Genomic DNA, 27,335 nt, shown 5'->3' with positions numbered 1-27,335 from the left:
CAAACACCTTTTATTCTCTCTGAACACTCCATGAATTAATGGGGAAAGCTCTTGAGAATTTCAGGCTTAAAATAGAAATTGATCTACTTCCAGATTCTTTAACAAATTTCATATTGGTCAGACTAAAATAAATACATACTGGTTTCCAGGATGTTCAAGGCTGTATCTTACTTGTAACCTTGTATATACTTAGTTACTTATAACCTTGTATAGTCTACTGTTGAAAAGATCTGACTCCCATATTAATCCCCTAGTGTTTTCACAATGATTTTATTCTTTAAAAGCACCTAAATTTGAAAGTAATTTTTAAGAGATGACTTGTGCCTTTGATTGTTGTTTACTATTGATTTGGAACCGACCAATAGCTGATTCTATGACAAGTTTTCAGAGGCAGTTAATCACGTGGGAGGAGATGGGCCATCTTTCTCCAGAGAAGCATCTGGTGGATTCGAACCATGAGCCTTTGAGTTTGTAACACAACTTCTTGCCACCACGCCAACAGAGCTCCATAATGCCTTTGGAGCTAGGTTTAAAATGTGCTTAACAACATGCAGTAAATCTGATTTTGGAATTAAAACCATCCTTACCCCCCCCCCCCAGTACAGAATCATTTAATAAGCATCTGTTGCCTTTAAAAAAATTATCATTAATTTCAATTAAAATTTACATAGACTTTGGCTTTCCATTTATTCATTGTTGCACTTTTCTCCCAGTACACTCCCCTCTTTGAAAAGTAAAAGAAAAATTCTTTTATTGTTTTACAATCCCTCCCCTCAGGTCCACTCTACTATGTAGCCTTCGCTCTGGACTCCCGTCATGACAAAAATACCTAATCACGTATCCCTTTTAAACAGTTTTCTCCCTCATCTGTTTCAGTACAGTATACATTATTGAACCCATCTTTCTCAGTCTTCCCCCAACCCCGATGTCAATCCTGTTTTACAGCAGTGGCATCATGCAGTATTTGTCCTTTTATGACTGAGATACTTCACTCAGCACAATGTTGTCCAGAGTCACCCATTTTGAATAATATTGCATGAGTTCCTTGTTTTTCAATGTAGCGTAGTATTCCACTGTGTGAATATACCACAGCTTTATCCATTTGTTTGTTGATGGGTACTTAGGTTGTTTCCAACTCCCTGCTATTGTGAACAAAGCTGTGATAAACATGGGTGTGCATATTGGGTGGTGGTTATGGTTTCTTTGGGGTGTATTTCCAGTAGTGGAATTGCTGGGTCAAATGGTATCTCTGTTTGCAGCTTTTTACAAAAGTGCCATACCGCCTTCCACAGTGGTTGCACCATTTTACACTCCCACCAACAGTGAGTAAGGGTTCTAGTTTCTCCACAACCTTGCCAGCATTTGTTGCTTGCTGTTCTGTTAAATTTGCTATTCTGACTGGGGTAAGAGGGTATCTCGTTTTGAAGCATCTGTTGCTTTTAGATGTGACTTACATAACTCATGCTAGGGAGTTCTTTGATCTTTTGACTGTTATTTTAAATTGTAGGAGGAGGGGCACTTTAGCCTCTTGAATATGCCATGTCATGATGGTTGGAACCATTTTGTACTGTAGTCTGTCTTCACTTGAGGAAACCATAGAGGATTTATTATATTTTAGCAGAAAGAAGCATTTTAGACAGAAATGCCTTACTAAGCACTTTGTAGTTACTTACAAGTAAATAAACACTGATTTCTTTAGCTCACATAATATAAAATATAAGAGTTCATTTTGGTACACTTTTAACAAGTATACCAAACAACAGATGGTGTAGACCTTCTGGTGGGACTAAATTTCATGGGCTTGGAACTACTCTAATAAGAGAGTTCATAAGTAAAATAGGAAACTTCTTTTTAATTTTGGATTAGCATCATAGTTACATTGGAAAAAAGATAAACCTTAAAGTTTAAATTTACTTATAGATTTGGTGAAGACTAATTCTATAAAACACTTTGGTACCAAAAATCCTTTAAGCTGTTAACTCGGTTTCACTGGAACTATATATTTTCTTGGTTTTTACTTTTGGAAACATTTTGCTCATAAATATATAAATATTGCTGACTTTGTGGTTAAAGAAATGAGAAAATTCTGATATGCCATACTGACAGCTCAGATTTCCTTGTCACTTTGTCCCTTGTAAGGCACAGTGAGTGTTCTAAAGGCCTTTCTGGTGTGTGAATGAGGGTTTTCCTCCCTTGTTCTTTGGCATACATGCATATCTCCTTGTTACTTTCAAGGACTCTGCATGTTTGATGTGTTGTTTTTATTGTTCTTTTGTTTTCTTTTTTAAACTTTGAGTTACTTGAGAAGCAGACTTTCTGAGTCTCAAGGGATTGCCAAGAATGCATGCCCAGGCTCTTTGGAATTTAAGTTGACAGTATTGTAGGGCTAAGGTTGTTATAAACACAGTGAAAATACATTAGGGGAGAAAGAATTGCATTTTACCCACTGTAAATTTTGTACAAATTACAGGGAGCTCTGGTAGTCTAATGGTAAAGAGTGTGCTTCCAGCCTGAAGGCTCATGGTTCAAATCTACCAGCTGCTATGTGGGAGAAATTTACTGCCTCTGAAAATCTGTTTCAGGGTCAGTTATGGGTTATTCAGCAGCACATATCAACAACCACATACATGTTTAAAGCAGAATCTGAGCACATATCTCACAGAAAATAATATGATGTACTTTATAACTGAGTCTCTGGTAGATTATAATTTTATTGTTAAAGTTAACTAGGGAATTTTTAGGGCCCAGGAAATTAGCTTCATAATTCTTAGTAATAGATAACATGTCCTCTTTCCAATTTTATAACAGTGGGTTTTGAAATAACCTTTTTAGTCCCAAGAGCATTCTTAACTTATTGAGGTTTTGTTTATTGTAGGCAATACCCATTAACACTTACTTTAGTAGAAATGATACCTAAGTTTAAAATACTCATTTAATATCGGTATTTCAGAAAAGAAAAGAAAAATTGCGAGAATGTCAATGTTTTATCTTTTTGTCGATCTCCTTAAGTTCCATTCTGGATTTTTGTTGTTGTTGTTGTGTGCTGTCAGATCGGATCCAACAGGCACAGGAAGAGATTGCCCCTCTTTGTCTGGCAGAGCATCTGATGGATTCAAACCACGTGCCTTCAGGATTGCAGAGCAGCTTCTTGCTACTAGGCCACCAGAGCTCCTTTCCCTTTAGTCCAGTTTAGTGAAACAATTGGAGAACCTATTATAAAAACCAATTCTTTGTTGTAAAAGATGACCTGTAAGATGTTTAACAGCAAACATTAAATGCTTGGCTGGTAACCAAAAGGGTATCAGTTCATACCCACCCAGAAGTACCGCAGAAGAAAGACCTGGTAATCTACTTGAAAGATCACAGCTTTTGAAAACCTTGGGGACCGTAGTTCTATTCTGAAATACTCAGGGTCACCATATATTAAAATTTATGACTGCTGGATTTATTTTTTGGTAGTTTTTTTGTTGTTGGGGGTTTCCCCCCTTCTTTCTTTTTTAAAAACTTATTATTCATTTCAATGAAAATTTACAGAGACTTTGGATTTCCATCCATTCACTGTTGCACTTTTCCCCCCTCCCAGCCCTCCCCCCCTAGTATACTACCCTCTTGGAAAAGTAAAAAAAAAAAACATTATTTCATTGTTTTACAATCCCTTCCTGCAGCTCCACTCCACAATGCAGCCTTTGCTCTGGATTCCTGTCATGACAAAAATACCTAATCATATACCCCTTCATCTTCTCCTTCATCTGTTTCAATGCAGTATACTTTATTTATCCCATCCTTCTCAGTCTCCCCCTAACCCCGATGTCAGGTCCACTTCACTATGAAGCCTTCATTCTGGACTCCTGTCATGACAAAAATACCTAATCACATATCCTTTTCAACAGTTTTCTCCTTCATCTGTTTCAGTGCAGTATACATTATTGAACTAATATTTCTCAGTCTCCCTCCAACCCCGAGGTCAGTCCTGTTTTACAACAGTGGCACTATGCAGTATTTGTCCTTTTGTGACTAAGATACTTCACTCAGCATAATGTCCTCCAAGCTCACCCATTTCGAATAATAGTGCATGAATTCCTTGTTTTTCAATGCAGTGTAGTATTCCATTGTGTGAATATACCACAGCTTCTCTATCCATTCATTTGTTGATGGGCACCTAGGTTGTTTCCACCTCCTTGTTATTGTGAACAAAGCCATGATAAACATGGGTGTATATATATCCACTTGGATGTCGGTTATGGTCTCTTTGGGATATATTCCCAGTAGTGGAATTGCTGGGTCAAATGGTATCTCTATTTGCAACCCTTTGAGAAAGCGCCATACTCCCTTCCAAAGTGGTTGCACCATTTTACACTTCCACCAGCAGTGAATAAGGGTTCCAGTTTCTCCACAACCTCGCCAGCATTTGTTGCTTGCTGTTCCATTAAATTTTGCCATTCTGACTGGGGTGAGATGATATCTCATAGTTGTTTTGAGTTGCATCACTCTTAGAGCTAGGGATTTTGAACATTTCTCATGTGCTTGTTGGCCGTCTGAATGTCTTCTTTGGTGAAGTGTCTGTTCATAACCTGTGCCCATTTTTCCGTTGGATTATTTACCTTTATGTTGTGGTGCTCAAGTATTTTATAAATTCTGGATATAAGTCCCTTATCTGATATGTCATTACCAAATACTTTCTCCCAGTCTGTGGCTTCCCTTTTTACCCTGTTGAAGAAGTTTTTGGATGTGCATAGGAATTTGATTCTTAGAAGGTCCCATTCATCTATTTTAACTTCTCCTGGTTGTAGGTGGTGGTTGTTTGTTTTGTTTTTTTTTAAATAAGAAATTTTGACATCTATTTCTACACTCAGACTGTTGTTTGTAGTATGTGAAAACAATCAACCTCACAGAAATAGATGAAAATAAGGGATGTAATTATACTTAGAGATCTGCTGCAGTAAAAAATACATAAATAAATAATAAATTTTGAAAATATTAATTTGTGAAAAAATAGGATGAAGAGGGTATCTGCCTTTGTTGTGCTGATGTGTTCTGTTTTAGGGTCTGTACAGATTTTTTTACTTCTCATCTGGGGGGGGAAGTACAAAAGGACTCACTCATTCAGTGCCATTGAGTCAGAGCTCATTCATCTTCCAAGGAGTAGCTGGTGGGTTCAAACTGTCTGCCTTTGGGATTGTTAGCACAACTCCTTATATACTAATCCACCTGAGCTCTCTACAAAGGACAATGCACATATTTTTTTTTCTCTTCTTTATTTTTAATTGTGTAATTAAAAAAAAAAATTGTTTTGTTGCACTCTTTCCCCCCACCCCAGCCCATCTCACAGTGTGCCTCTTTTTCAGATTATTGTCATGATCATGCACTTATTTTAAATTGCCTATTTCCAGTGCTCATGTGAGACAAGGCCAGTGACACTTTAACTCATGTACTTTGGATGTGTTGTCAAGAGGGGCTCATCTTTGGATGGCATTTAAGGAAAGACAGAGGGTCAGTTTTTCTAATAGAAATGACACAGTGACTATAACAATGGGCTTGAGCATGGCAGAGGTCATGATGATGGTACAGGATCGGGCACTGGTCTTAGGGTCACTGTGAATCTACTCACTGCATCTAACAACAATTTTGAAATCACCGTTTTATGTATTTTCCCACCTAGGTTTTTATATGGGTGTGTATATAGTATTGATGATGTGGTGTTGTTGTTGATTGCCTTCCAATCGAGCAAGACTCATAGTGACACTGGAAAAAAGGCCTGAAGCCCCTCTACAACTATCAGCAGTTATCAAAGTTTATAGAGTTTTCGGAGGCATATTGTTGAGGAAGTGGATGCCACTCCTGCTTGAGGGGAAAAAATGATCAATTGAAGGTGGAGCTCATCAGATAACTTATTTGAGATTATGTCTGCTTTTAGCAAATACATTCAGCCATTCTAATTGCAGTTTTCTAATTGCCTTAATTGCTCCATTTAAAAAACTGTAATGCCAGAATTTTGTTTTGCAACTAAATTTCATTAATTAACTTTTAAATATTTCAGCTTTTAAAAAGCCAGTATAAATGTACTTACTAAAATCAGATGTTTTCAAATAATATTTGCAAAGGAATACAGAATGTAGAAGCCAGTTATTTATTGAGTGAACAAATTTATCCCTGAGTCATTTTATAAATAGAATACCTGGTACCTTGAAATTGTCAGTGTTAAGAGGCAAATGTTCAGTGAGGTTCTGTGTATAAAATGCCAGAAAGGGAATTGATGATTTGATCCCATGGTTTGGGCTAAGAGAATGCTGACATGACATCCCACCTTATGTTTGCTTATCTGAAATTGTTATTTAGCTAGTTGCTTAATTACATTTTCCACCATGGAAATTTTGATCAGATCTTAGTTTTCTTAGTAATCCTAAGGTTGGCACAGGATAGAAGAGCGTATAGAGCTCTTGTACGTAGGGTTGCTATGAGTCGCAAGCGACTCGATGGCACATGACAACAACAACAACAGTCATAAGTTGTAAGTACAAACCAGAAATACTTAAAAAAAGAAAAAGAAGTATTTCAACATAAATTGTCTTATAGTCCCAGGAAAAAGTAATAGTATTCTAAATTATATGTTTCTTTCAAATTCTTTACCTTTTGGCAAAATGCCTTTTTAAAATGGGACATGATGCTTTTAATTGTTATTGAACATGTAAAATTGATGTCCCTAGGTAAATTTTAGGAAAATTACCTATTAGATTTAGTAAATTTAAGGGAACTCTAGTGGCCTAGTGGGTAAGGAGTTGCTGGTAATCCAAATGTGGTGCTTCTTCTGGTGGTTTGAATTCAGTGGTAACCTGATGGGAGAAAGAGAAGCAGGTATTCTCCTTCTGTGTGATTTACAGCCTTAGAAAGTCACTGAAGAGTCAGCCATGAATCAGTTCCAACTTGACAGCAGTGAATTGAGTTGAGGTAAATTTAAAACCTCTCCTCTAAAAAAATGATTGTCACTACATCTTTATTACTTGTACTTTAAGACAGCAATGTTTGATAAGCAAATATCAGCTTTTCATTAATTATAATTAGTCTTGGCTTTATAAAACAGCTGTTTTTTTGTTGTTAGTTACCATTGGGCCTCCTCCAGCTAGTGGCAGCCCCGTGTCCAACAGAACAAAATGTTGCCTCATCTTTTGTCATGATTGCAAACGTGCTGTTGTTCTTTCTGTTTTTAGCCCTTTCCAGCCTGCAGGGCTTATCTTCTGGCACAGTTTTGGACAATGTTCTATTGTGATACATTGGGTTTTCATGGCTGATTTTCAGAAACAGATGTTTGTGTCTTTCTTCCTAGTCTGTTTTAGTCTGGAAACTCTGCTGAAATCTGTCCACTGCAGGTGAACCTGCTGTTATTTGGGGTTTTTTTTTTTTGAAGGTTAAAATACTTTTTATGCTGTATTCATCTGGTGAATGAATTTTGTGTTATTTGGAGAACTTAATAAACATAAGTACTCCCATATAACCCTTTTGTGTGACAAGGTTTATTCTGTTAACTTTCATTTCAATGAAAATAAAGCATCGTATTCAAGATATTATAATTTACTTAGTCCTTGGTGACACTACTTCTGGTAGCCGTTATAGGGGAACATCCCTTTTTATGGCTGGGAAAACAAACTCAGTTATTTATTAGGCAAGCTGGCAGCAACAACTTGCTCTTGTTTCTTCAAATTTTGTCCATAGCAGGTTGTACTTTGTAATTTAGCATCCTCCATTCAACTCTTTCTGAGGTTATTTTTCTACATTTCAGACTACAGAAAGCTCTAATAATCATCTCATTAAAGCTTTCCTTTTCTGCTAGCATGAGAAAACGAAATAGAAGTATACGTTCTTAGTTATAACACTTTCTGTGCTTGTTTCTTTACTACTAGAGTCAATTCCTGTACTGATTTGTTTGACTGTGTTAGTAACCATCTTGGATCCAAAGTCTGTAGTTACAGTATTTCTTCTAGAGAGGACATAAAGATAGACTTTGACAGTAGACTATGAAGGAGAATTTTAGAAATATAGTAACACCTGTGAATAAATAGATCTGATAACTTTTATTAGTATATCTGTGAATACTGTAAAAGAACTTGAAATCATAACATTCTCCTTATACAGATCTTACGGAAAAGAAGACATGTTTCTCAGTTATTTCCTAAGCATAGTAAATATGCCGTGAGGTAAAATTTATAAGTAAAATAAATCATAAATATTAAAAATGTCCTTTTCTTAGACTATATGTGAAATTTTTCTCTTGGTTTTGTATTGGCTGTCATTTTTCTTGAGAATTGTATTAACTTGAAGAGAGCAATAAATTCCGTTTCATTGGCTTAGAATTCTGACATTATCCACAGAAAAGAGAGCCTAAGCTAGAAGGAGTTAACTTACCTAATATTCCTTTAAAAAATAGTGGCACAGTAGTTTGGTGCTTAGTTACTAACCAAATGTTTACACTTTATTTCCTTGCTTATTTATTGGTCTTTTTAAACTAAAAGTTTGGGACATCCCTAGGTCAAGCAGGGTTATCTGTGCTATATTTCCAACTGCTCACTCTTCACATTTGTTACATTTTTGTAATTCTCCTATCAGTTCAAACTTTTCCCATAATGCTATTGTACACTTAAGATAATATGTTGTTGTTGATTGTTGATTGCCTTCGAGTGGAGCACGGCAAATAGTGACCTTACCTATGAACAAAAGGCCTGAAGCCCCTCTACAACTATCGACATAGAGTTTCTGGAGGCATGTTGTTTAGGAAGTGGGTGCCACTAATTTAGAGTCACTGAGGAAAACTTGTGTGACTTGCTTTTTTTATTATCTGTTATATGCATTATTGCAGTGTTCACTTTGTTGTAACTTGGCACAGGACTAACAGTATATCTGAGGTACACCTGTATTTATGTTTTCCTAAAAATTTCTTGTTAACACAGGTAATTCTACTACTGCTAATAGTAACAGAAACAATATTACTGTTATTTGAATGTCTGTCATCTTCCAAATCTTTTCAACATTTGGGCTTTTTAATCTAATTATTAATCATGAGAGGTATATGTAATATTACTAGTCTCATCTTACAAAGGTGGAAACAGAGGCCTTTAAGAAAATAAAGTGCAACCGTGAATGACTGGAAACCCTAAATCTCTGTAAACCTTCATTAAAATTAATTTAAAAAAGAATATGTCCAAGGGTACATGCTATACAACTGAAGTAAGATCTGTGTCAAGATCTCTGATTCCAAAACCCATCTTCACAGTTCTGTTATTATTACTCTAATTGGCTTCATAGAATCTTACATCATTTGAAGAAAATTTTTGATAGTGTGCAGTGTACAACACTTGTGTTTAGATGGTATGTGGTGGAAAATGAATACTACTTTTGCCACCACTTTCTCAGATCAGTATTAGCTCTCTCTTGGTCATTGTTGATAGTATAGTAGAAATCTCAGACCTAAGATTTAGACTTGTTTAATTATTGCTGCTTGTCATTCTAAAATTTTGATAAACTTTGCCCATTTTATGTTTGTCTTTTCTTGAAAGTTTGCTTTTGCCCTCCTGCAGCAGCGATTCCAGTAGCACTTCCAGTGATGACTCTCCAGCCAGATCTGTTCAGTCTGCAGCAGTTCCAGCACCCACTTCCCAGTTGCTTTCATCTCTGGAGAAAGATGAACCCCGTAAAAGTTTTGGGATCAAGGTTCAGAATCTTCCAGTACGTTCTACAGGTAAAATTTTGTGCATCTGTACTTTCTGGTCAACCTCTCTTGAGAAAAATGAGACTGAGAAATAGGAACTTCATATTGCACAGTGAAATTGCGTTTCCTTGTAGTGTTTCGTTAACATTTAATGGGTTGTAGCAGAAGCATGTGATCATTCTACATGTATGTACTTTGATTTCGAAGTTGTTACTTTTACATGTAACACAGTATTTTAAGATTCCCTGGTGGTTTATATGTGTGGGTGCATATGTATGTGTATTTACGTTTGTATATATACACACAAGAGTACACAGTGTGAACGGTATATAAAGAAAACATGGTTTATTTTTTAGTAAACATCCTTTTTGGATTAAATATTTTGATTCTAGGGGAAATTTGATATGAAAAATTATGATAAACACATTTCAAAATACTAACATTTTAAATAAGAAAAAAGTGAATAATGGAGAAATCTAGTTACAAGCTATGTTGTTGTTATTGCTGTTATGTGCCGTCAAGTCACTTGCGACTCATAGCGACCCTATGTACAACAGCCCTAAACCCTGCTCTGTCCTGTGCCAATCGCACTGTCTCTGAAATACCTACCCCAATTACCTCAGTCACTGAATCAATCCACCTCATAGAGGGTCTTCCCCTCTTGCGCCATCCCTCCACCCTCCCAAGCATGATGTCCCTCTTTCTTTTACTCTTGATAATTTAAATTTAATTGACATAATATATGGTATTTTTACCCTAATATTAAGTCTTACTGAATATATACAAATTGTTAAAAGTACAGATGATCAAACTAACAAAAAACAACTAAAGAATTTCTTGTAATTGCTGTGGGCAACAACAAGGAATGAGATTTTTCTCTCTTTCCCTGGGGAGCAGCTGGTGGGTTTAAACCTCTTATTAGCTTTGGCAGCACAACTCCTTAGCCCCTACTTCTTAGTCCCCTGAGCTCCTTAAGTATTTCTTAGCTAAGGGTGCTTCAGTTATCACTTATTTATTAAAATAGCCTATAAAATTTAGGTACCAAGTTTTGTTTGGGTTTTTTTTCATTTAAAATTTTATTTTATTAATTTTAATGAACATTTACAGAGATTTTGGATTTCCATTCATTCATTGTTGTACTTTTCTCCCTGCCCAGACCTTCCCCACAGTTCACTCCTCTCTTTGAAAAGTAAAAGAAAAATTCTTTCTTTGGTATACAGTCCCCCCGCCCCAACACACACACACACACACACACACACACACACACACACACACACACACACCCCTCAGTACACTCCACTATGCAACCTTAATTCTGGACTCTTGTGATAACCATAATACCTTATCATATATTGCTTTTAAAGTGTTCTCTCCCTCATCTGTTTCAATGCAGTATACATAATTTATCCAATTTTTCTCAGTCTTACCCCAACCCTGATATCAGTCCCATTCTACCACAATGGTACCATGCAGTATTTGTCCTTTCATGACTAAGATATTTCACTCAGCATAATGTCCTCAAGGGTCACCTATTTTGAATAATATTGCATGAGTTCTTTGTTTTGCAATGCAGCATAGTATTCTATTGTGTGAATGTACCAGAGCTGCTCGATCCATTCGTTTGTTGATGGGCACGTGGGTTGTTTCCAACCCCTTGCTATTGTGAACAAAACTGTGACAAACATGGGTGTGCACCAAGTTTTTAATAGATGTTGAGACACAAGCATTGATGAATTTTTCATTTAGATTACTTAATAAAATAGAAATGGGCACAGGGGTAAAATTGGCTTGCCTTTCTGTACGCTTTTTATAATGTAAAAGATTAACCCAAGATCCTCTATTGTATGATTTGTCTGTAAAAGATGTTGCTATTGTAGCATGTTACATGCCCTAGAAATTATAGCTTTCCTTTTTGTAACTCTGAAATACATAACATTTCTATTATGAAAGTCTAGTCGTGGTGTAGTTGTTAGACACTGTCAAGTTGATTCTAGCTCTAGCTTATAGTGACAGTACGAGAAAACACTCCCTACTTCTGTGCCACTTTAAGGTCTCCACTGTGCTTAAATATTTATTTCAGTCACAAAGTCAGTTCATCTTGTTGAGAGTCTTCCTCCCCTTCACTGACCATCTACATTTTTAATTTTGATGACCTTTACCAAAGACTGGCTCCTCCTGATAACATGCCCAAAGCATATGAAACCAAGTCTCACCCTTCTTGTCTCTGTGGGGCCCTGGCTGTACTTCGTCTAATCTAAACAGATGCGTTTGTCCTTTTTTGCAGTCCATGGTCTGTTCAGAACTCTGCACCAACACTCAATTCAAAGGCATCAAGTCTTTGATCTTCCTTATTCATTTTCTGACTTTCACATTCATGTGAGGCAATTGAAAATACTGTGGCTTGAGCCAGACACATCTTTAAACTGACGTCCCTGATCTTCAGCACTTTAAAGAGGTGACTGGCAGCAGATTTGCCCAGTGCAGTGCCAAGTAAAAGGAATATCACGGTGAACCTTCATACATCCCTCAGTTTAAAAAATTATCAATGTCTTGCCACACTTGCCTTTCTGTTTCCTAGCTTTTTTCTTTATTACTCTTGTTGCCCTTCTGTGTTTAAGGGGGTGGTGGTGGTGTATTTCAAAGTTGATTTTTCATAATTTCTTCCTGATGTATTTTTTGTCTATATCTGTAAAATGCAAAGGCATTTATCCCTGCATTACCACAATACCATTCTTACCTAATAAATAATCAGTATTACCATCTAACACCTCGTAAATTTTCAGAATTAGTCATTCAATACATTAATCTTCAAAATGCCTGTTTAGAGTTACTAATTTTTAAAGAATGTAAAGGTGTCAAAAATCAGGCTAAAGATTAAGTAGCTTGCTTATTTAGTTGTAACTAAATTAAAAGAATAAATAATTTGTTTTGTTTGGGTATTTAGATTCAAGCCTTAAAGATGGCCTTTTTCATGAATTTAAAAAACATGGAAAGGTGACTTCAGTGCAGATACATGGAGCTTCAGAAGAGCGATACGGCCTGGTTTTCTTTCGACAGCAAGAGGACCAAGAAAAAGCATTGACTGCTTCAAAAGGAAAACTTTTCTTTGGCATGCAAATTGAAGTAACAGCCTGGATAGGGCCAGGTAAGAAAGAGACAAGGGAAATTGTAAATTTTAGTGTAATTTATATTTAAAAAAATGAATACTGTTTTCGTTTTAATTACTAATGTGCTTCTAAAAGATGGCTATGTTTATCATTCAAGGTAGTAAAAAATATTGTTCCTGGTAGAGTGGAAGATTTTTCTATTTCTATAAAGCAGAAATGTTAACTTTCACTTATTTTTATTGTCATGTGTATATGTATATTTTATTTGAGTGAAAGTTTACAAAGCACATTGATTTTTCAATCATCCATACACATTTTGTTTTATATAAATTAAAGTACCCACAATGTATTCACACTTCATCTTTATTTCTCATTTCTATCAGTCCTGTTCCACCCCTTCCTGTCTTTAGTACTTTACCTGGAACAAACACTGCTCTTTTGACCTTCTGTGGTTGATTGTTCTAAGGGCTGTGTACCTCCCTGGTTTTATTGGTTGTCTTATGGGCTTGTCTATTACTTGGCTGAAAGTTTAGTAATAGGAGTGAGTTTTGTTCTCGTTCAAAGTATGATTAAGCGCTGTCAGACTAGTAAGCCAGATTTTTTCAAGGTTTTGGGTTGGGTTTTCCCACGTTTCTCCCTATTCTATACAGAATCATCTTCTGTGATCCCTATTAGAGTGCTAAGTGGATATCTAGGGACCATCTAGTTCTCGTTCTCAGGGTTGTGGAAATTCAAGTTCACTTGGTCAGGTAGTCCTTTGGTCTAATTGTTTCACTACATCTTTCTTTTTTTTTTTTCCAAACAAGGAGAGACCAGTATTTGCCCAGTAGATGACTGTTCTCATGCCTTTAAGACCCCCGGCACTACTTAAAAGGAGGATGTAGAACTTTGTCTTTGTGAAGTGTGTTGCATCAGTTGACTATAATGTCATTCATGAATGTGGTCCCAATCCCCACAGTCAGCAGCTTCTTCTTTCCTCAGAGTTTGTTAATGAGAGGCTTCCACACATTGTCTCCTGTTAGCTCAACTCTGTACATGGATATATTTACTGTGTATACTAATATGAATGTAGAAATAACATCTGCCAGACCTATGGATAGTCATATTGTAGTCTTTCTTCTCTGTCCATCTGTTTGTCTAGCCTATCTGCCTATTTATCTGCTGTTGACTATATTTCATGTGTACATCTCTGTGTCTTCCCTTTCTTTAGTGATAATGTGTGGCCATCATAGAAATAAGTTCTATAACGCTGAAAGACAAAGCTTAGACTCTTGTTGAGCCCACCTTTCCCCAAAAGTCAAATTGATTGAGATTAGGAGACAGTTCCTAGGAAAAAGACATTGAATTTCTGAATTAGAAAGTGAACTGTTGTTGTTGTTAGGTGCCATTCAGTTGAGTAGGACTCATAGCGACCCTGTGGACAAAAGATCTGAGCCCTGCTCTGTCCTGCACCACCCTCACACTTCCTGACATACGGGCCCGTTGTGGCGGTTACTGTGTCAGTACACCTGGTTGAAGATCTTTCTCTCCTTTCTGACCCTCCACCCTTCCCAGTGTCATGTCCTTTTCCAAGGAAAAGACCCACCGAGCAACATGCCCCAAAGTATGTGAGGCTAACCCTCATCATTCTTTCCTCCAAAGAGCATTCCAGCTGCATCCTGTCCAAGATGTATCTGTTTGTTCTCTTGGCCATCCAGACATCAGTTCTCTTTCTGTCATCCTTATTCATTGTCCAGCTCTCAGGTGCCTAGCAAGTGATTGGAAACACTATGGCCTGAACTAGACACACCTTAGTCTTCAAACTGACATCATTATTCCTCAAGAATACTCAATAGTATTGAAGGTCATTAAAAAATGGTTAGAACAGTGCATAGATAGGGAAGTGACAGAAGTTCAGTCAGGATTTAGAAGAGGCTGTGGCACCAGAGATATCATTGCTGATGTCAGATGGATCCTGGCTGAGAGTAAGGAATACCAGAAGATTGTCCCATTTGACTATGCAAAGGCATATGACTGTGTGGATCATTACAAATTGTGGCTGACATTGAGAAGAATGGGAGCTCCAGAGCACTTAATTGTACTCATGCAGAACCTATACCAGAACCAGGAGACTGTTTTGTGAAGAGAGCAGTGGAACTTAACATGGTTTAAAATTAAGAAGAGAGTGCATCAGGGTTATATTCTCTCTTCATATCTATTTAATCTGTATATTGAGCAAATTATTGGAGAAGCTAGACTCTCTGAAGAGGAGTGTGGCATCAGGATTGGAGGGAGAAAGTGAACTACTAGTTAATAATCTACTTGAGAGATTGCTTAGATCTATTTTTATTTCCATTATACTCAGCTCAAATTGGCTCTGTTCTGGTTTCTGTGACCTTGAAAAAGATAGTGACATAAAAGCAGAATGAAATCTGAAGAAGGACCTTTTGAGAATTTCAAGGATGCATTTTAAAAATTTTAACCTTTTTTTAAGACCCATGTTGAATCAAGAAATTTCAAGTAAAGTGGGGGTCGATGTTTCCCCTATTTCAAGACTACCCGAGGTGCTTATTTTAAATTGTATATTCTGACTCTGCCTCAATGCACACAGTCCAGTTTGAGAATCCCTGATTTAAGATGTTTTGTGAATATATTTGAAAGGAAGACATGTTAAAAATTTGCAGCCATCTATGGATCTAGGACATCAGCAATGGATAGTTTAACACTTTAAGTGGAAGTGTTTGAGTAAGCATGGCCAGGGTTATTTTATTTTATTGGATAATTAAGGGGGGAAAGATAATTTTCCTAATAAGAATGTAAATATTAATTATAGATTAAAAATATGGCACTGAGTGATGAATCTGAAATATGCACAAATTTATAATAAAACATGGGACTTTAAAGGAATATTATCTTTACCTTAAAATTCCTTCCTTGATTTGACAAACTTTTAGAGGTACTGCCTTAAGTTATGCCAGGCTAAGAGCAAATCAAGAGTTCTCTTAAAAAATATTTAAAATAAGGCAAAATGACTTGAGGAGTAATAGGGTATTATATGAATTACATAAGATGTAGGACATTCTATATTATTATTATTATTATTATGTACCTTTCAGTTGACTGTGTCTATAGTGACACTGTGAACAAGGAATCTGAACCTTGCTCTGTTCTGTGCCTTCCTCCTCATTTTTGACATATTTGAGCCTATAGTTACACACTGTGTTAATTCATCTTGTTAAAGGTCTTCCTCTCATTCTCTGACCCTTCATCTTTCTAAGTATGATGCCCTTCTCCAAGTACTGCCTCTTCCTAATAACATGCCCAAAGACTGAGGCAGAATTTCACCATCCTTGCCTCCAAAAGAACACACTGGTTGAACTTGCTCCAGGATAGACCTGGTTGTTCTCTTGGAAGTCTGTGGGATATTCATTACTCTTTTCCAGCACCACAACTCAAAGGTAGTGGATTCTTTTGTCATTCTTATTCACTGTTATTTTTTAAGTGCATAGCAAGCAATTGAGAAGATGATGACTTTGATCAAGCACACCTTAGTTTTTAAATTGACATCATTGCTCTTTAATACTTTAGAGTGATCCCTGACAGCAGATTTTCCCAATGCAACCTATCTGTGGAAAGAATCATTAGAGAAGCTCACTATCAGCAGACAAAACCAGGCCAGATGCTGACTCTGCAAACAGAGCATCAGTTACTCATGTGCAAGTTCAAACTTCAGCTTCAGTTTGAACTCAGTAACTAAAATGTGGCCTTAAGTCAGTCCCACCTGAAACCATCTCAAGAAGAGATTTGAGGCATTGAACACTAATAATCAAAGAACAGATGAGCTGTGGGGTGACATTAAGGTCATCATCCATGAAGAAAGCAAAATGTCATTACAAAGAGGAGAAAGAAAAGACCAAAATGAATGTCAGAAGAGACTCTGAAAATTACTAGAACATCAAGGAGCCAAAACAAAGGGAAAAAAGGACAAAGTAAAAGAATTAAAACAGATTTTAGAGGACAGCTTAAAAAGACAAAGCAAAATATTGTAACAAAATATGTAAAGAGCTGGAGTCAGAAAAGAAAAAGAGATGAACTTGCTTGGCTTTTCTGAAGCGGAGAGAGAACTGAACAAGCCTCAAGTTGCAATATTGAAGGATGGAATGGGCAAGATCTTGAATGATCGATCAGGAGACATCAAAAGAAGATGGAAAGATATTCAGTCACTGTATAAAAAGATTCAGTCACTGTATAAAAAAGAATTGGCTAGCATGGAACTGTTTCAGAAAGTAGCATATGATAAGGAAGCAGTGATAATGCATGGGGTTGGATTTATGGCACACCTGACCCCATGGGTCTCTCACAGTGTTCCGTGCCAGAGTGAACTGTAACCCTGAACCACTGCTACAGGCACTGAAGCAGGTTGCACGGGCGTGGGGTGGGGGTGGGTGTGAGGGGGAGAACCAGTGATAATAATGGAAGACGTTTAAGTTTCATTGATGCATTATTGGCAAAAAATAAGCCTCTAAGAACAGAGGAAATACCAATAAACATATACCAGTAAACAAGTAGATCCTGGTCATGCTCCCATGCTGTGCTGAGAAATCTGAACAACAGCTACTTGGCTGTCTTCTCACTAGAAGAGATGCATATTTATTCTAATTCCCAAGAAAGGTGGTCCAACAGAATGTGGAAATTATCGAATAATATCATTAATAACACATGTAAGCAATCTTGAAGATTATGAGGAGGAAAAAACAAACAAAAAACCCCCAAACCCCAAAATGGCTAGACCAGTACATCAGCAGAGTACTGTCAGAAATTCAGGCTGGATTTAGAAGAGATAGTGGCACAAGGGGTATCAGTATTCATTTTAAATGAGTCTTGGCTGAAAGCAGAGTATACAGAAGGATGTCTGTTGTGTTTCATGGGCTATGCAAAGGTGTAATCAGGCTGCTTCTTGGAAGGAAGTATTTTGAAGCTCCATCTGACATATTTTGGGCATGTTGTGAGGAGGGGACAAGTCCTTGGAGAGGGACATCATGTTTGGGAAGGTGGAGGGACAGCGCAAGAGGGGAAGACCCTGGACGAGATGAACTGACTCAGTAATTGGGGTAATGGGGTAAGTGTGTCAGAGACGGTGAAATTAGCTCAGGAGAGAGCAGGGTTCAGAACTGTTACACATAGGGTCACTATGAGTTGGAGTCGACTCAAAGGCACGTAACAACAGCAACAAAGGCATTTGACTCGTGGATCATAGCAAACTATGGTTAACATTGAGAAGAATGAGAATTTCAGAACACTTAATTGTGCTCATACTGAACCTTTTCCTTAGACCAAGAAGCAGTTTTCTGAACAGAGCAAGGGAATATCGCATGGTTTAAAATCAAGAAAGAAGTGCATCAGAGCTGTACTCAGTCTGTATGTTGATGAAATCATTCAAGTAACTAGATTTTTTTTAATAAGACTGTGGGATCAGGATTGGAGGTAGACTCATCAACAGTCTGCGTTACACGGATGACACAACCTTGCTCAAAGTGAGGAGGACTTGAATCACTTGCTGCTGAAGATTGAGGACTGTAGCATTCATTATGAATTATATCTCAACATCAAGAAAACGAAATTCTTAACCACTGGCCAGCAGGCAAATCATGATCAGTAGAGAAATGATTGACATTTTCAACTATTTGGTCCTACTTGTATCCACATTTAGTACCCTTGGTATCAGCAGTCAAGAGTATCATATAGTCGTCATGAATTTCCAGCACTGTTAATTTTGAATAATGAGAGTCTAATCTATAGGCATTCAATAATTGATCTGTTTTCCAGGTGGTGAAGATTGCTTTGAATTTATGTTGTAAGAAACATTTTATTTACCTAATTTGTAGCTTAAATCACCTGTCAGAGAATTTGAGAAGTTTGGTTCATTTAAGTATCATTTCAAAGTCAAAATGACCTGATGTATAGCGAAACAGTACACTACCCGATCATGTTTTTAGAGTTGTTACTATGTTTGAGCCATTGTTAGAGGCACTATGTCTTGTTTAGGATCTTCCTCTTTTTTTGCTGACTCCCTACATTACCAAGCGTGATGTTGTTTTCCAGGAATTGATCTCTCTTGATAACCTGTCCAAAGTATGCAAGACAAAGTCTCAATATCCTTGCTGTAAGGAGTATTCTAGCTGTATCTCTTCTAAGACAGACTTGTTCATTCTTTTGGCAGATCATAATACATTCAGTTATACCAATAGTATAATTCAAAAGCATCTGCTCTTTGATTTTCCTTATTCATTGTTCAGCTTTCTCATGCACATGAGGAAACAAACAAACAAAAAAGTACCATGGGTGGGCTTAAATTCATGTTTGTTCTCAAAGTGACATCTTTGCTCTTTAATATTTTAAAAGGTCTTTTACAAGAGATTTATGCAGTGCATTCGATTTAAGCTATTCCTTGGGAGTGAATTATGGATCCAAATAAAATACGGATCGTTTTAATATCTTGTGTTTATCATGAGATGTTGCTTATTGGTCCTGTTGTGAAGATTTTTGTTTTCTTAATATTACAGTTCAAATATAGAAAAGCTGAAGTTTCTTTTCCATGTACCACTGCATTATTTCTTGTTGCCATGAAGTTGGAACTGACTCATAACTGACCAGCAGATTTGCAGAGGCTGTAAATTGCACAGGAGGAGATTGTTCATCTTTCTTGTGAGGAGCAGCTGGTGGATTTGAACCACCTGCCTTTGGATTGGCGGTACAACTCCTTATCCACGAGGCCATTAGTGCTTCCTTAAATAGTTAATAGACTATTTTAAAACAGTTAAATATGTATGGTAATTTGGTTAGAATTATACTATCAAATAGTTGTTAAAAATGTATTGAATAAATAACCTAGAACTTTTGAAGTTAGATTTAAATCCAAGAAACTCAATGTTGATATTCTCTTGACTTCTAAGATAGTGCTTACAGCAAAAGAGAGGACGAGCTCTCATGAGATAGATTGACACGGACTGCAGCAATGGGCTCAGGTGTATCAGAAATGGTGAGGATGGCACAGGACAGGACAGGGTCCAGCAGCTAACAACCACAAACATGAAATTTCAAGAAAACAGGTTTCTTCCAAAGACATGTAAGCATTAAGATTTAAAATAGTAAAGTAGGGTATAAGATCACATGTGAGAAATGCCACTGTCCTGTTGCTAAAGTGAATTTCCAATTTTGGAAATTTTACTGATCTTTTTGCTGGAAATGTAACCATTACAGATTCTCATGGTTACAAATCATGCTGTACATTTTCCATTCTGCTTATTGTGAATGTGTCTGAGTTAGTTTTTGTCCCCAGTTCCTGTGAGTTTTTCCTACAAGTCTACCTTCTGTTGGGTTGTTTCAAGAGGAACTAAGCAAGCTTAAAATGAAATACATTTTTGTCAGAAAGAATAAAAATGTGAAGTTGGTATATGATCTCTGGGCATTTTCTGGGTTTACTTGACTCTGAAAGTTTTTATTCTTTATGAGACTGATAAGATTATGGTAAGCTATCATTAGAGCTATCAGATTGATATTAGATATGAGATGTAGTTTGGCTGAATTGACTCAATAGTTTGAAGTTGAATCTTTTAATACTGGTATCTATATCATGTTTAGAGATTGATATTAAGCACTTTGTTTCAGTTGTTGTTTTGTCATACCATTAAGTTGAGTACATCCCATAGCGACCCTGTGAACAGCAGATCTGAACCATTTCTCTCTCCTATCCAGTGCCATCCTCACTATCTGACATGTTTGAGCCCAATACTGCAATCATTGTGTCAATCCACCTGGTTGAAAGTGTTCCTCTCTTTCACTGACCTTCCACCTTGCCAAGTATGATGTTCCTCTTCCAAGGAATAGCCTCTCTTACAACCAACATGCCCAAAGTATGTGAGACGTAGCTTTATCACCTTGCCTTCAAGGAGCACTCTGGCTGCACCTTCTCTAAGTCATATCTGTTCTTTTGACAGTCTTTGAGATAATGAGTACTCTAACACCAGAGCTCTAAGGCATCAATTCTTCTTCTGTCATCCGTATTCATTGTCCAGCTCTAAGTAGCATAGAAAGTGATTGAAAAGACCATGGCCTGAATTAGGTGCACCTTAGTCCTCAAACTGACATTGGACCCTGACTGCAGACTTCAGTGTTTCAGTACGTTCAGTAAATAATACATTTTTTTTTGATGACTTTTGCTTCACGTTAAAAGAAAGAAGAGACAGTACATACAGGCCTTGTAATAATTATTGTCAACCAAACCTTGACTATCTCTTCCTAGATCAAATTAATAAGTGAGCCTACAGATTAAGTCTTGATAGAATTGAGAAGTAAGCCATAGCGTTTGATCATAAAACAAAGAAAGTTTAGTATCTTTTACCTTTTCTTTTTGGGTTACATACAGCACCAAAAGAAGTATTCCATAAGTGTGTCTTCAGTTAATTTTTTTTTAACACTGTGAATTTTATATATTTTTTTAACACTGAATTTTATTTATTTTTTTAACACTGAATTTTATATTTTTTTACATTTTCCATTTTTAATTTTTTTTACATTTTATTTTATTAATTTTAATGAACATTTACAGAGATTTTGGATTTCCATTCATTCATTGTTGCACTTTTCTCCCTACCCCCACCCCCAGTTCGCATCTCTTTGAACAGTTAAAGAACAATTCTTTCTTTGGTATACAATACCCCCACACCCCTCCCACTGCCCCAAGTACATTCCACTATGCAACCTTAATTTTGGACTCCTTTGATAACCATAATACCCTATCATATATTGCTTTTAAATTGTTCTCTCCCTCATCTGTTTCAACGCAATATACATAATTTATCCAGTTTTTCTCAGTCTTACCCCAACCCTGATGTTAGTCCAATTCTACAACAGTGGCACCTTGCAGTATTTGTCTTTTTGTGACTGAGATATTTCACTCAGCATTATGTCCTCTAGGGTCACCCATTTTGAATAATATTGCATGAGTTTCTTGTTTTTCAATGCAGCGTAGTATTCCATTGTGTGACTATACCACAGCTTCTCTAGCCATTCGCTTCTGGATTCAGTTAATTTTTATGAACTATTTGTTCTTTTGTGTAACAGATCGTTGCCTTTAGACAGCTGGGTTATTGCTGTGCTTATTCTACCCCTGATGCCTTCACTCTCTTCCTGTGGGGACAGGACATCTCTGAAACAGGGGAGGAAAATCTAGGTTGGCTGCTCCGCATTCATGACACCCTCTAGTATGACAAACATGCCAATTCTATAAAATGCTGTAAAGTAAATGAAATTTAATAACTCAGCTATTTCCAGCTACATTTTATGTGTATTTCAGATTACAGCATTGCTGTTGAGAGCTAGTTCATAAATTTGGCTCTTAAAACAGGATTAAAAAATCTGTTCAGTGATTATTTTTTAAAACAAGTCAGCAAAACAGATTGAAATTCAGTCTACTTTTCTATTTTAAAGATCACATTGTTACTTCATCTTGAAAATGTTTTTAACAAGTTCCCATAGTCTTTGTGTTCCTTTCTTAATTAGCAAAGGGCAGCTGGTTCTGAAGATGGTTTCTCACTTTTTCACTTGTGTGAATATTCGAGCCAGTTATTTCTGTAAAATTTCTCCATGACACTTTAATATATGAGAAAACGGTCTCTTCTCTTCTTACTTTACTCCCACTTCACTTACAGAAACAGAAAGTGAAAATGAATTTCGCCCCTTGGATGAAAGGATCGATGAATTTCACCCTAAAGCAACAAGAACTCTTTTTATTGGAAACCTTGAAAAAACTACTACTTACCATGATCTTCGCAATATCTTCCAGCGCTTTGGAGAAATTGTGGTATGCTACTTTAGCAATTTAACCTTTGTAGACCTTGGTTGTAAAACACAAGACATTTATGCAGTTTCTATTTGAAAAAATATTTCGATGGTATATTATTTTTTCTCATTTGCTTTATGCATTTTTAACTCCTGTTGAAAAATTACCTACAGCAGTGGATTGAACACTATATGTGTTTATAAAAATGGAATTTGTATGTATTTTGTTTACATTGTTGTTGTTAAGTGCCGTCGAGTCGCAGGCGACTCATAGCGACCCTGTGACCAAAGTCCTGGACACTTCCTGTATAACTTTCGTCCTTTCTCCAGGTTCATAGGATTTCCAGAGGCAAGCTATTGTGGAAGTGGATGCCACTCCTGCTTCCAAAGCTTGTTTTAATCGGGGAGCTTCACCAAACACTGTCCACCATGGGTAACAGTATTTGGCTTCATAGCAACCACGAGTTACCTCTGTACAGCAAGTGGACATACCAGGTTACATGACCTAGAAGAATGTTTCACCAAAAACAGTTAAAGGCAGGCCTGAGGGTCATGGAGTAGAGTCACCCACCTTTGGTTTGGGAGCATGGCTTTCTGTCCGCTAGGCCAACTGCTTGCTCTATCTTTCTCTATGCTGTGTAAAGTTAAAAGTAAAATTAAAAGTTACTTTGTTTACATAGATCTCCTAATTCATTCCTTTTTTTTTTAATCTATTGCTTGATGTTTTAATGCTATCTCTAGTTCTGTAGTTTGAAAAGAAAATCTGAAAGAGAAACTGTTTATGAGAAAGCATCAGCAAATTAGAATGATTATTGTGTGGCCACAGTGCCTGTTAGAAATATTTTCCAGTAGTACCTTAGGGATTAATGGAATGTGACTATCAATGTTATCACATGCTGAAAATTATATTCTATTATGAAGTTTTAACTGGAGCCACATTTCTTAATTGTATTAGTTGTTAGGCATAGAACAATTTTCTTGTTCCTATGGCTGAAACTTGAGCCAGTTTTTAGTGAAAAAGTTTGGCCACAGTATGTGCTCTGTGGTCAAAAAGCAGGAAAATTATTCCTGTCATTTGTAGCTTCTCTCCATATTAATAACAGTGAAAAAAGTTTCTGACGTTTGGGCTTCAGAAGGTAAAGAAAGGTCTCAGATAGGAACAATTGTTAATCTTTCAGGTGAGTATATATGTGCCTGTACATGCATCCATCTTTTCTATGGCTAAGCAAAAGAGCCTCATCTTATGAACAAAATATTAATCTTGCTTGTGACTGATATAAACCCCATTTTAAAGAGCTGAAATTGGCTGGTGGAAAAGAATGGGAGGAGGGCAGAGACTCTGTATGTGTGAAAGAAAATACACCTATAAAACATTCGCCTACTTTTTTCCCCCTTTTTGTTTTTGTGAGTGATGTGTACTCAGTAATTCCAGCTCTCTTGCCTACTAGGTGGGCAGCTTTGAGTTCATTTACTTCTCTGAGCTTCTTTTATTTTTTACACAGTGATCTCTTCCTGAATTTGCTGTTGAATTTATAAACTGGTAAAAGTTTTGATACTTTTGTTTGCATATAGCTGGTACTTTAAATATAATGTTTTTAAGACATAAAATGTCTTAAAATTCTAAATAAAATGAAGATACTATTATTTTGTGTAGAAGCAATAATTTAATCATGTTAGCAATTGCTTTTAAGTTTCACTATTTTAATGACCCGTAAACTTTGTCAAAATTATTTACTGCTTTTTTGGTAATGGATTAGAACATAGCCAGACGAATATATTTAGTCTGTCAGTTGGGAGTTCTGGTGGCTTAGTGGTAAGGAGTTGCCCCATCACCTCAAAGTCATGCAGCATAAACGCACCAGCTGCTCTGCAGGAGAAGGATGGGCAGTCTCTTCCCATGTAGTGTATTGTCTTTGAAAACCCACTGGAAGGTCAGCTGTGCGTTGGTTTGGACGCAATGGTATGTAACAACAACAACAACAACATAGCACTCTCCCATATCCTTTGGAATCGTCCTGGGTTTTAAAACTGTACAAAATCGTGAAAGTCATCTCCTGTTTTTCCATTACATTGAGTATCTTTGTTTGTAGACTCTTCCTTTTTAATAGGACCCATCAAAGAGGTCTTTAAATACATTTTTTACTTTGCTCTGTTTGAAGTTTTAATTATTGCTTGTGACCCTTAAGGAAGCATAAGTAATCACAATACTTATTCTGCAAAGTATGACCCAGGCCATTATTATTCAAGTACGGATTTCACCACCCAGGCATTTGGTTTCTCTGAAGCATTTTCACATATAAGCCAAGTTGTTTAACCACTTCTCCATAGGCAGGACAGGTGTGTCGGTTAAAACTACTGGTTTTCTGAATTCTGAATACATGAGAATGTACCTTTGTAAAGTGTTTCTTTAATCCAGGGGTAGTGTTCTCACGTATCTTCCTGCAGTATAATACAGATATTTGTATATTCTGCCCTTGTGGATACAAGATGTTATTACCATATTTATTAATTACCAAATTTGGTTCGTTTAGGTATACTGATAGAATAATAAGTTTTCTAATTTAGCATTGCATGTTTACATATTTTAAACAGCTGGTTTGTTGGGTTTTGGAATATGATTGGTTTTATGGGGAGTATTTTTTTGCCTTTCCCTTCACCCACCTTGACCTGCAATTAATTTTTATTTCTCTTCCTTTCCCATCTCTGGTAACCATCCAAAGTTAATTCTTACTGGGTTTAAATAGGTTTTTGAAATAATGGTTTCTCTTTCTCTTATCAGATACCTAAATGACCTCGCCTCTTATTTAAGACATAATAGATATGTCTTGGAGAAAGTGCAGCCTTAGTGTTTCTTTTAGATAGGGATGGCAAAGCTTCACCTCATATATTTTGAGTATGTTGTTAGGAACTATTCCTTGAAAAGAGACATCATGTTTGGAAAGGTCAGTGAAAGAGGCAGACCCACAATGAGATGGCTTGGCACAGTGACTGCAGCAGTCAGCTCAGTATGTCTGAGAATGTGAGGAAGGCACAAGGTTCAGGTCTGTTCTGAGTTGTTAAGAGTTGTATTCAATTCAGTGGCACCTAATACCAGTAGCCTCTTATCAGATATTTTAGATAACTTGCAAAAAAGACATTATTTCTCAGATTTTCACCAAAGGAACCTTTTCTATTAACACTGATAATATACGTTTTATATTTTAAGCCTTGCATTTACTCTTCTATAGAGAACTTCTCAAGAAAAAGACTTCATGGTTTATGCTACAGATGTAAAGTTCCTAGACAACCAATTTAGAGAAGCATTGAGGTGCATAATTTTAACTAAGAAAATGTTTGTTGGAAATTAGTTTTTTTTTTTTCTTTCCATATGGACTTGGTTTATTTTCTCATCTTTAAGTAGTAATGTTTGGATTTTTTCAGGATATTGATATTAAGAAAGTAAATGGAGTTCCTCAGTATGCATTCTTGCAATATTGTGACATTGCCAGTGTTTGTAAGGCTATTAAGAAGATGGATGGGGAATACCTTGGAAATAATCGCCTCAAGGTAAAGAAATGTCTAGAAGTTACTATTTTTTTACAATATACTTTGTTTTTAAGATTTATTTATGTGAGTCTTTATTTAAGATCATAAAAATACAGTTAGTACCCACAAGTACTATAGTTAGACAGCCATGACGTAGGTACATTTTTTTGCATCTACATCCTCCATACTATAATTTTTGCTAATAATTGATTAACCAGGCAGGAGGAGGAGGAGGATGATGATGATTGCTATAAACTTTCACAAGTGTTTTTTGTTTTATTGTATTTTACTTTATTACCTTTATAGATAGTGCATTTTGCAAATCACTGTGTTTTATACTCATTGATGATTTGAGGCAACCCTTTGTCAGGCAAATCCATCAGTTCCATTTTCCTAGATACATGTTCTTACTTCCCCTCTCTGCCTTATTTTGGCTTTTCTTAGAATATTTAAAACTTTTTCATAATGCTAATACATTTGTTGTTAGAACTGACCCATAGTGACCCTCCAGCAGTTCTTCAGAGGCAGTAAATCACATGGGAATAGATTGTTCATCCTTCTCTCTTGGAGCATTTGGTCGATTTGAACTGTGTACCTTTGGCTTGGCAGTGCACTTTTTTACTGTTAAGCCACCAAATCTCCCTAATGCACATTTAGTAGACTATAATATAATGTAAATGTAACTTTTATATGCGCTGAGAAACGAAAATATTTGTATGGCTTACTTTATTGCAATATTCACTTATTGCTCTGTTCTGAAACTGAACCCATAGTATTTCCAAAGTATATCTGTATTTTATTTTTAAACATGTGATTTCTACTTGAGATGTTTATTAGATAAGATTCCTACCAAAAACTGTTGGGTTTTTTTTTTTTATGTTTAATATAATGCTATAGTCTTTGCTAATAGATATTTCACCTTTTATATTCAGCTTGGTTTTGGAAAGAGCATGCCTACAAATTGTGTGTGGTTGGATGGACTTTCTTCGAATGTGTCTGATCAATACTTAACACGACATTTCTGCCGCTATGGGCCTGTGATAAAGGTAGGTGGAAGGTTTTGGTGTGCAGTTAAGTTACTTCTGACTCGTTTTTCTAGGTATTCCTTCAATCAAGGCTCTGGGCTAAGGGTGGGGTCAACACTGTAACTAATGCTTAACTCCACAATAAGGGATTTATCTTTCACT

The 27,335-nt window shown here is 36.5% G+C and overlaps 1 protein-coding gene across 1 annotated transcript in view; it reads left to right on the top strand.

Moving 5' to 3' along the window:
* The window catches only part of SPEN (spen family transcriptional repressor), a 128,664-nt gene that overhangs the window by 80,180 nt on the left and 21,149 nt on the right, over positions 1-27,335 (top strand). The window contains exons 4-8 of the mRNA XM_006883621.1: positions 9,567-9,727; positions 12,642-12,842; positions 22,494-22,645; positions 26,044-26,169; positions 27,081-27,194. Of these exons, the coding sequence (XP_006883683.1) occupies positions 9,567-9,727; positions 12,642-12,842; positions 22,494-22,645; positions 26,044-26,169; positions 27,081-27,194 (754 nt within the window). The remainder of the gene's footprint in view (positions 1-9,566; positions 9,728-12,641; positions 12,843-22,493; positions 22,646-26,043; positions 26,170-27,080; positions 27,195-27,335) is intronic.

Source organism: Elephantulus edwardii, unplaced genomic scaffold, assembly GCF_000299155.1.
Source record: "Elephantulus edwardii isolate Elephantulus edwardi_28Jun2011 unplaced genomic scaffold, EleEdw1.0 scaffold00028, whole genome shotgun sequence".
Classification (NCBI taxonomy): domain Eukaryota; kingdom Metazoa; phylum Chordata; class Mammalia; order Macroscelidea; family Macroscelididae; genus Elephantulus; species Elephantulus edwardii.
This window is presented reverse-complemented; position numbering and strand designations above follow the sequence as displayed.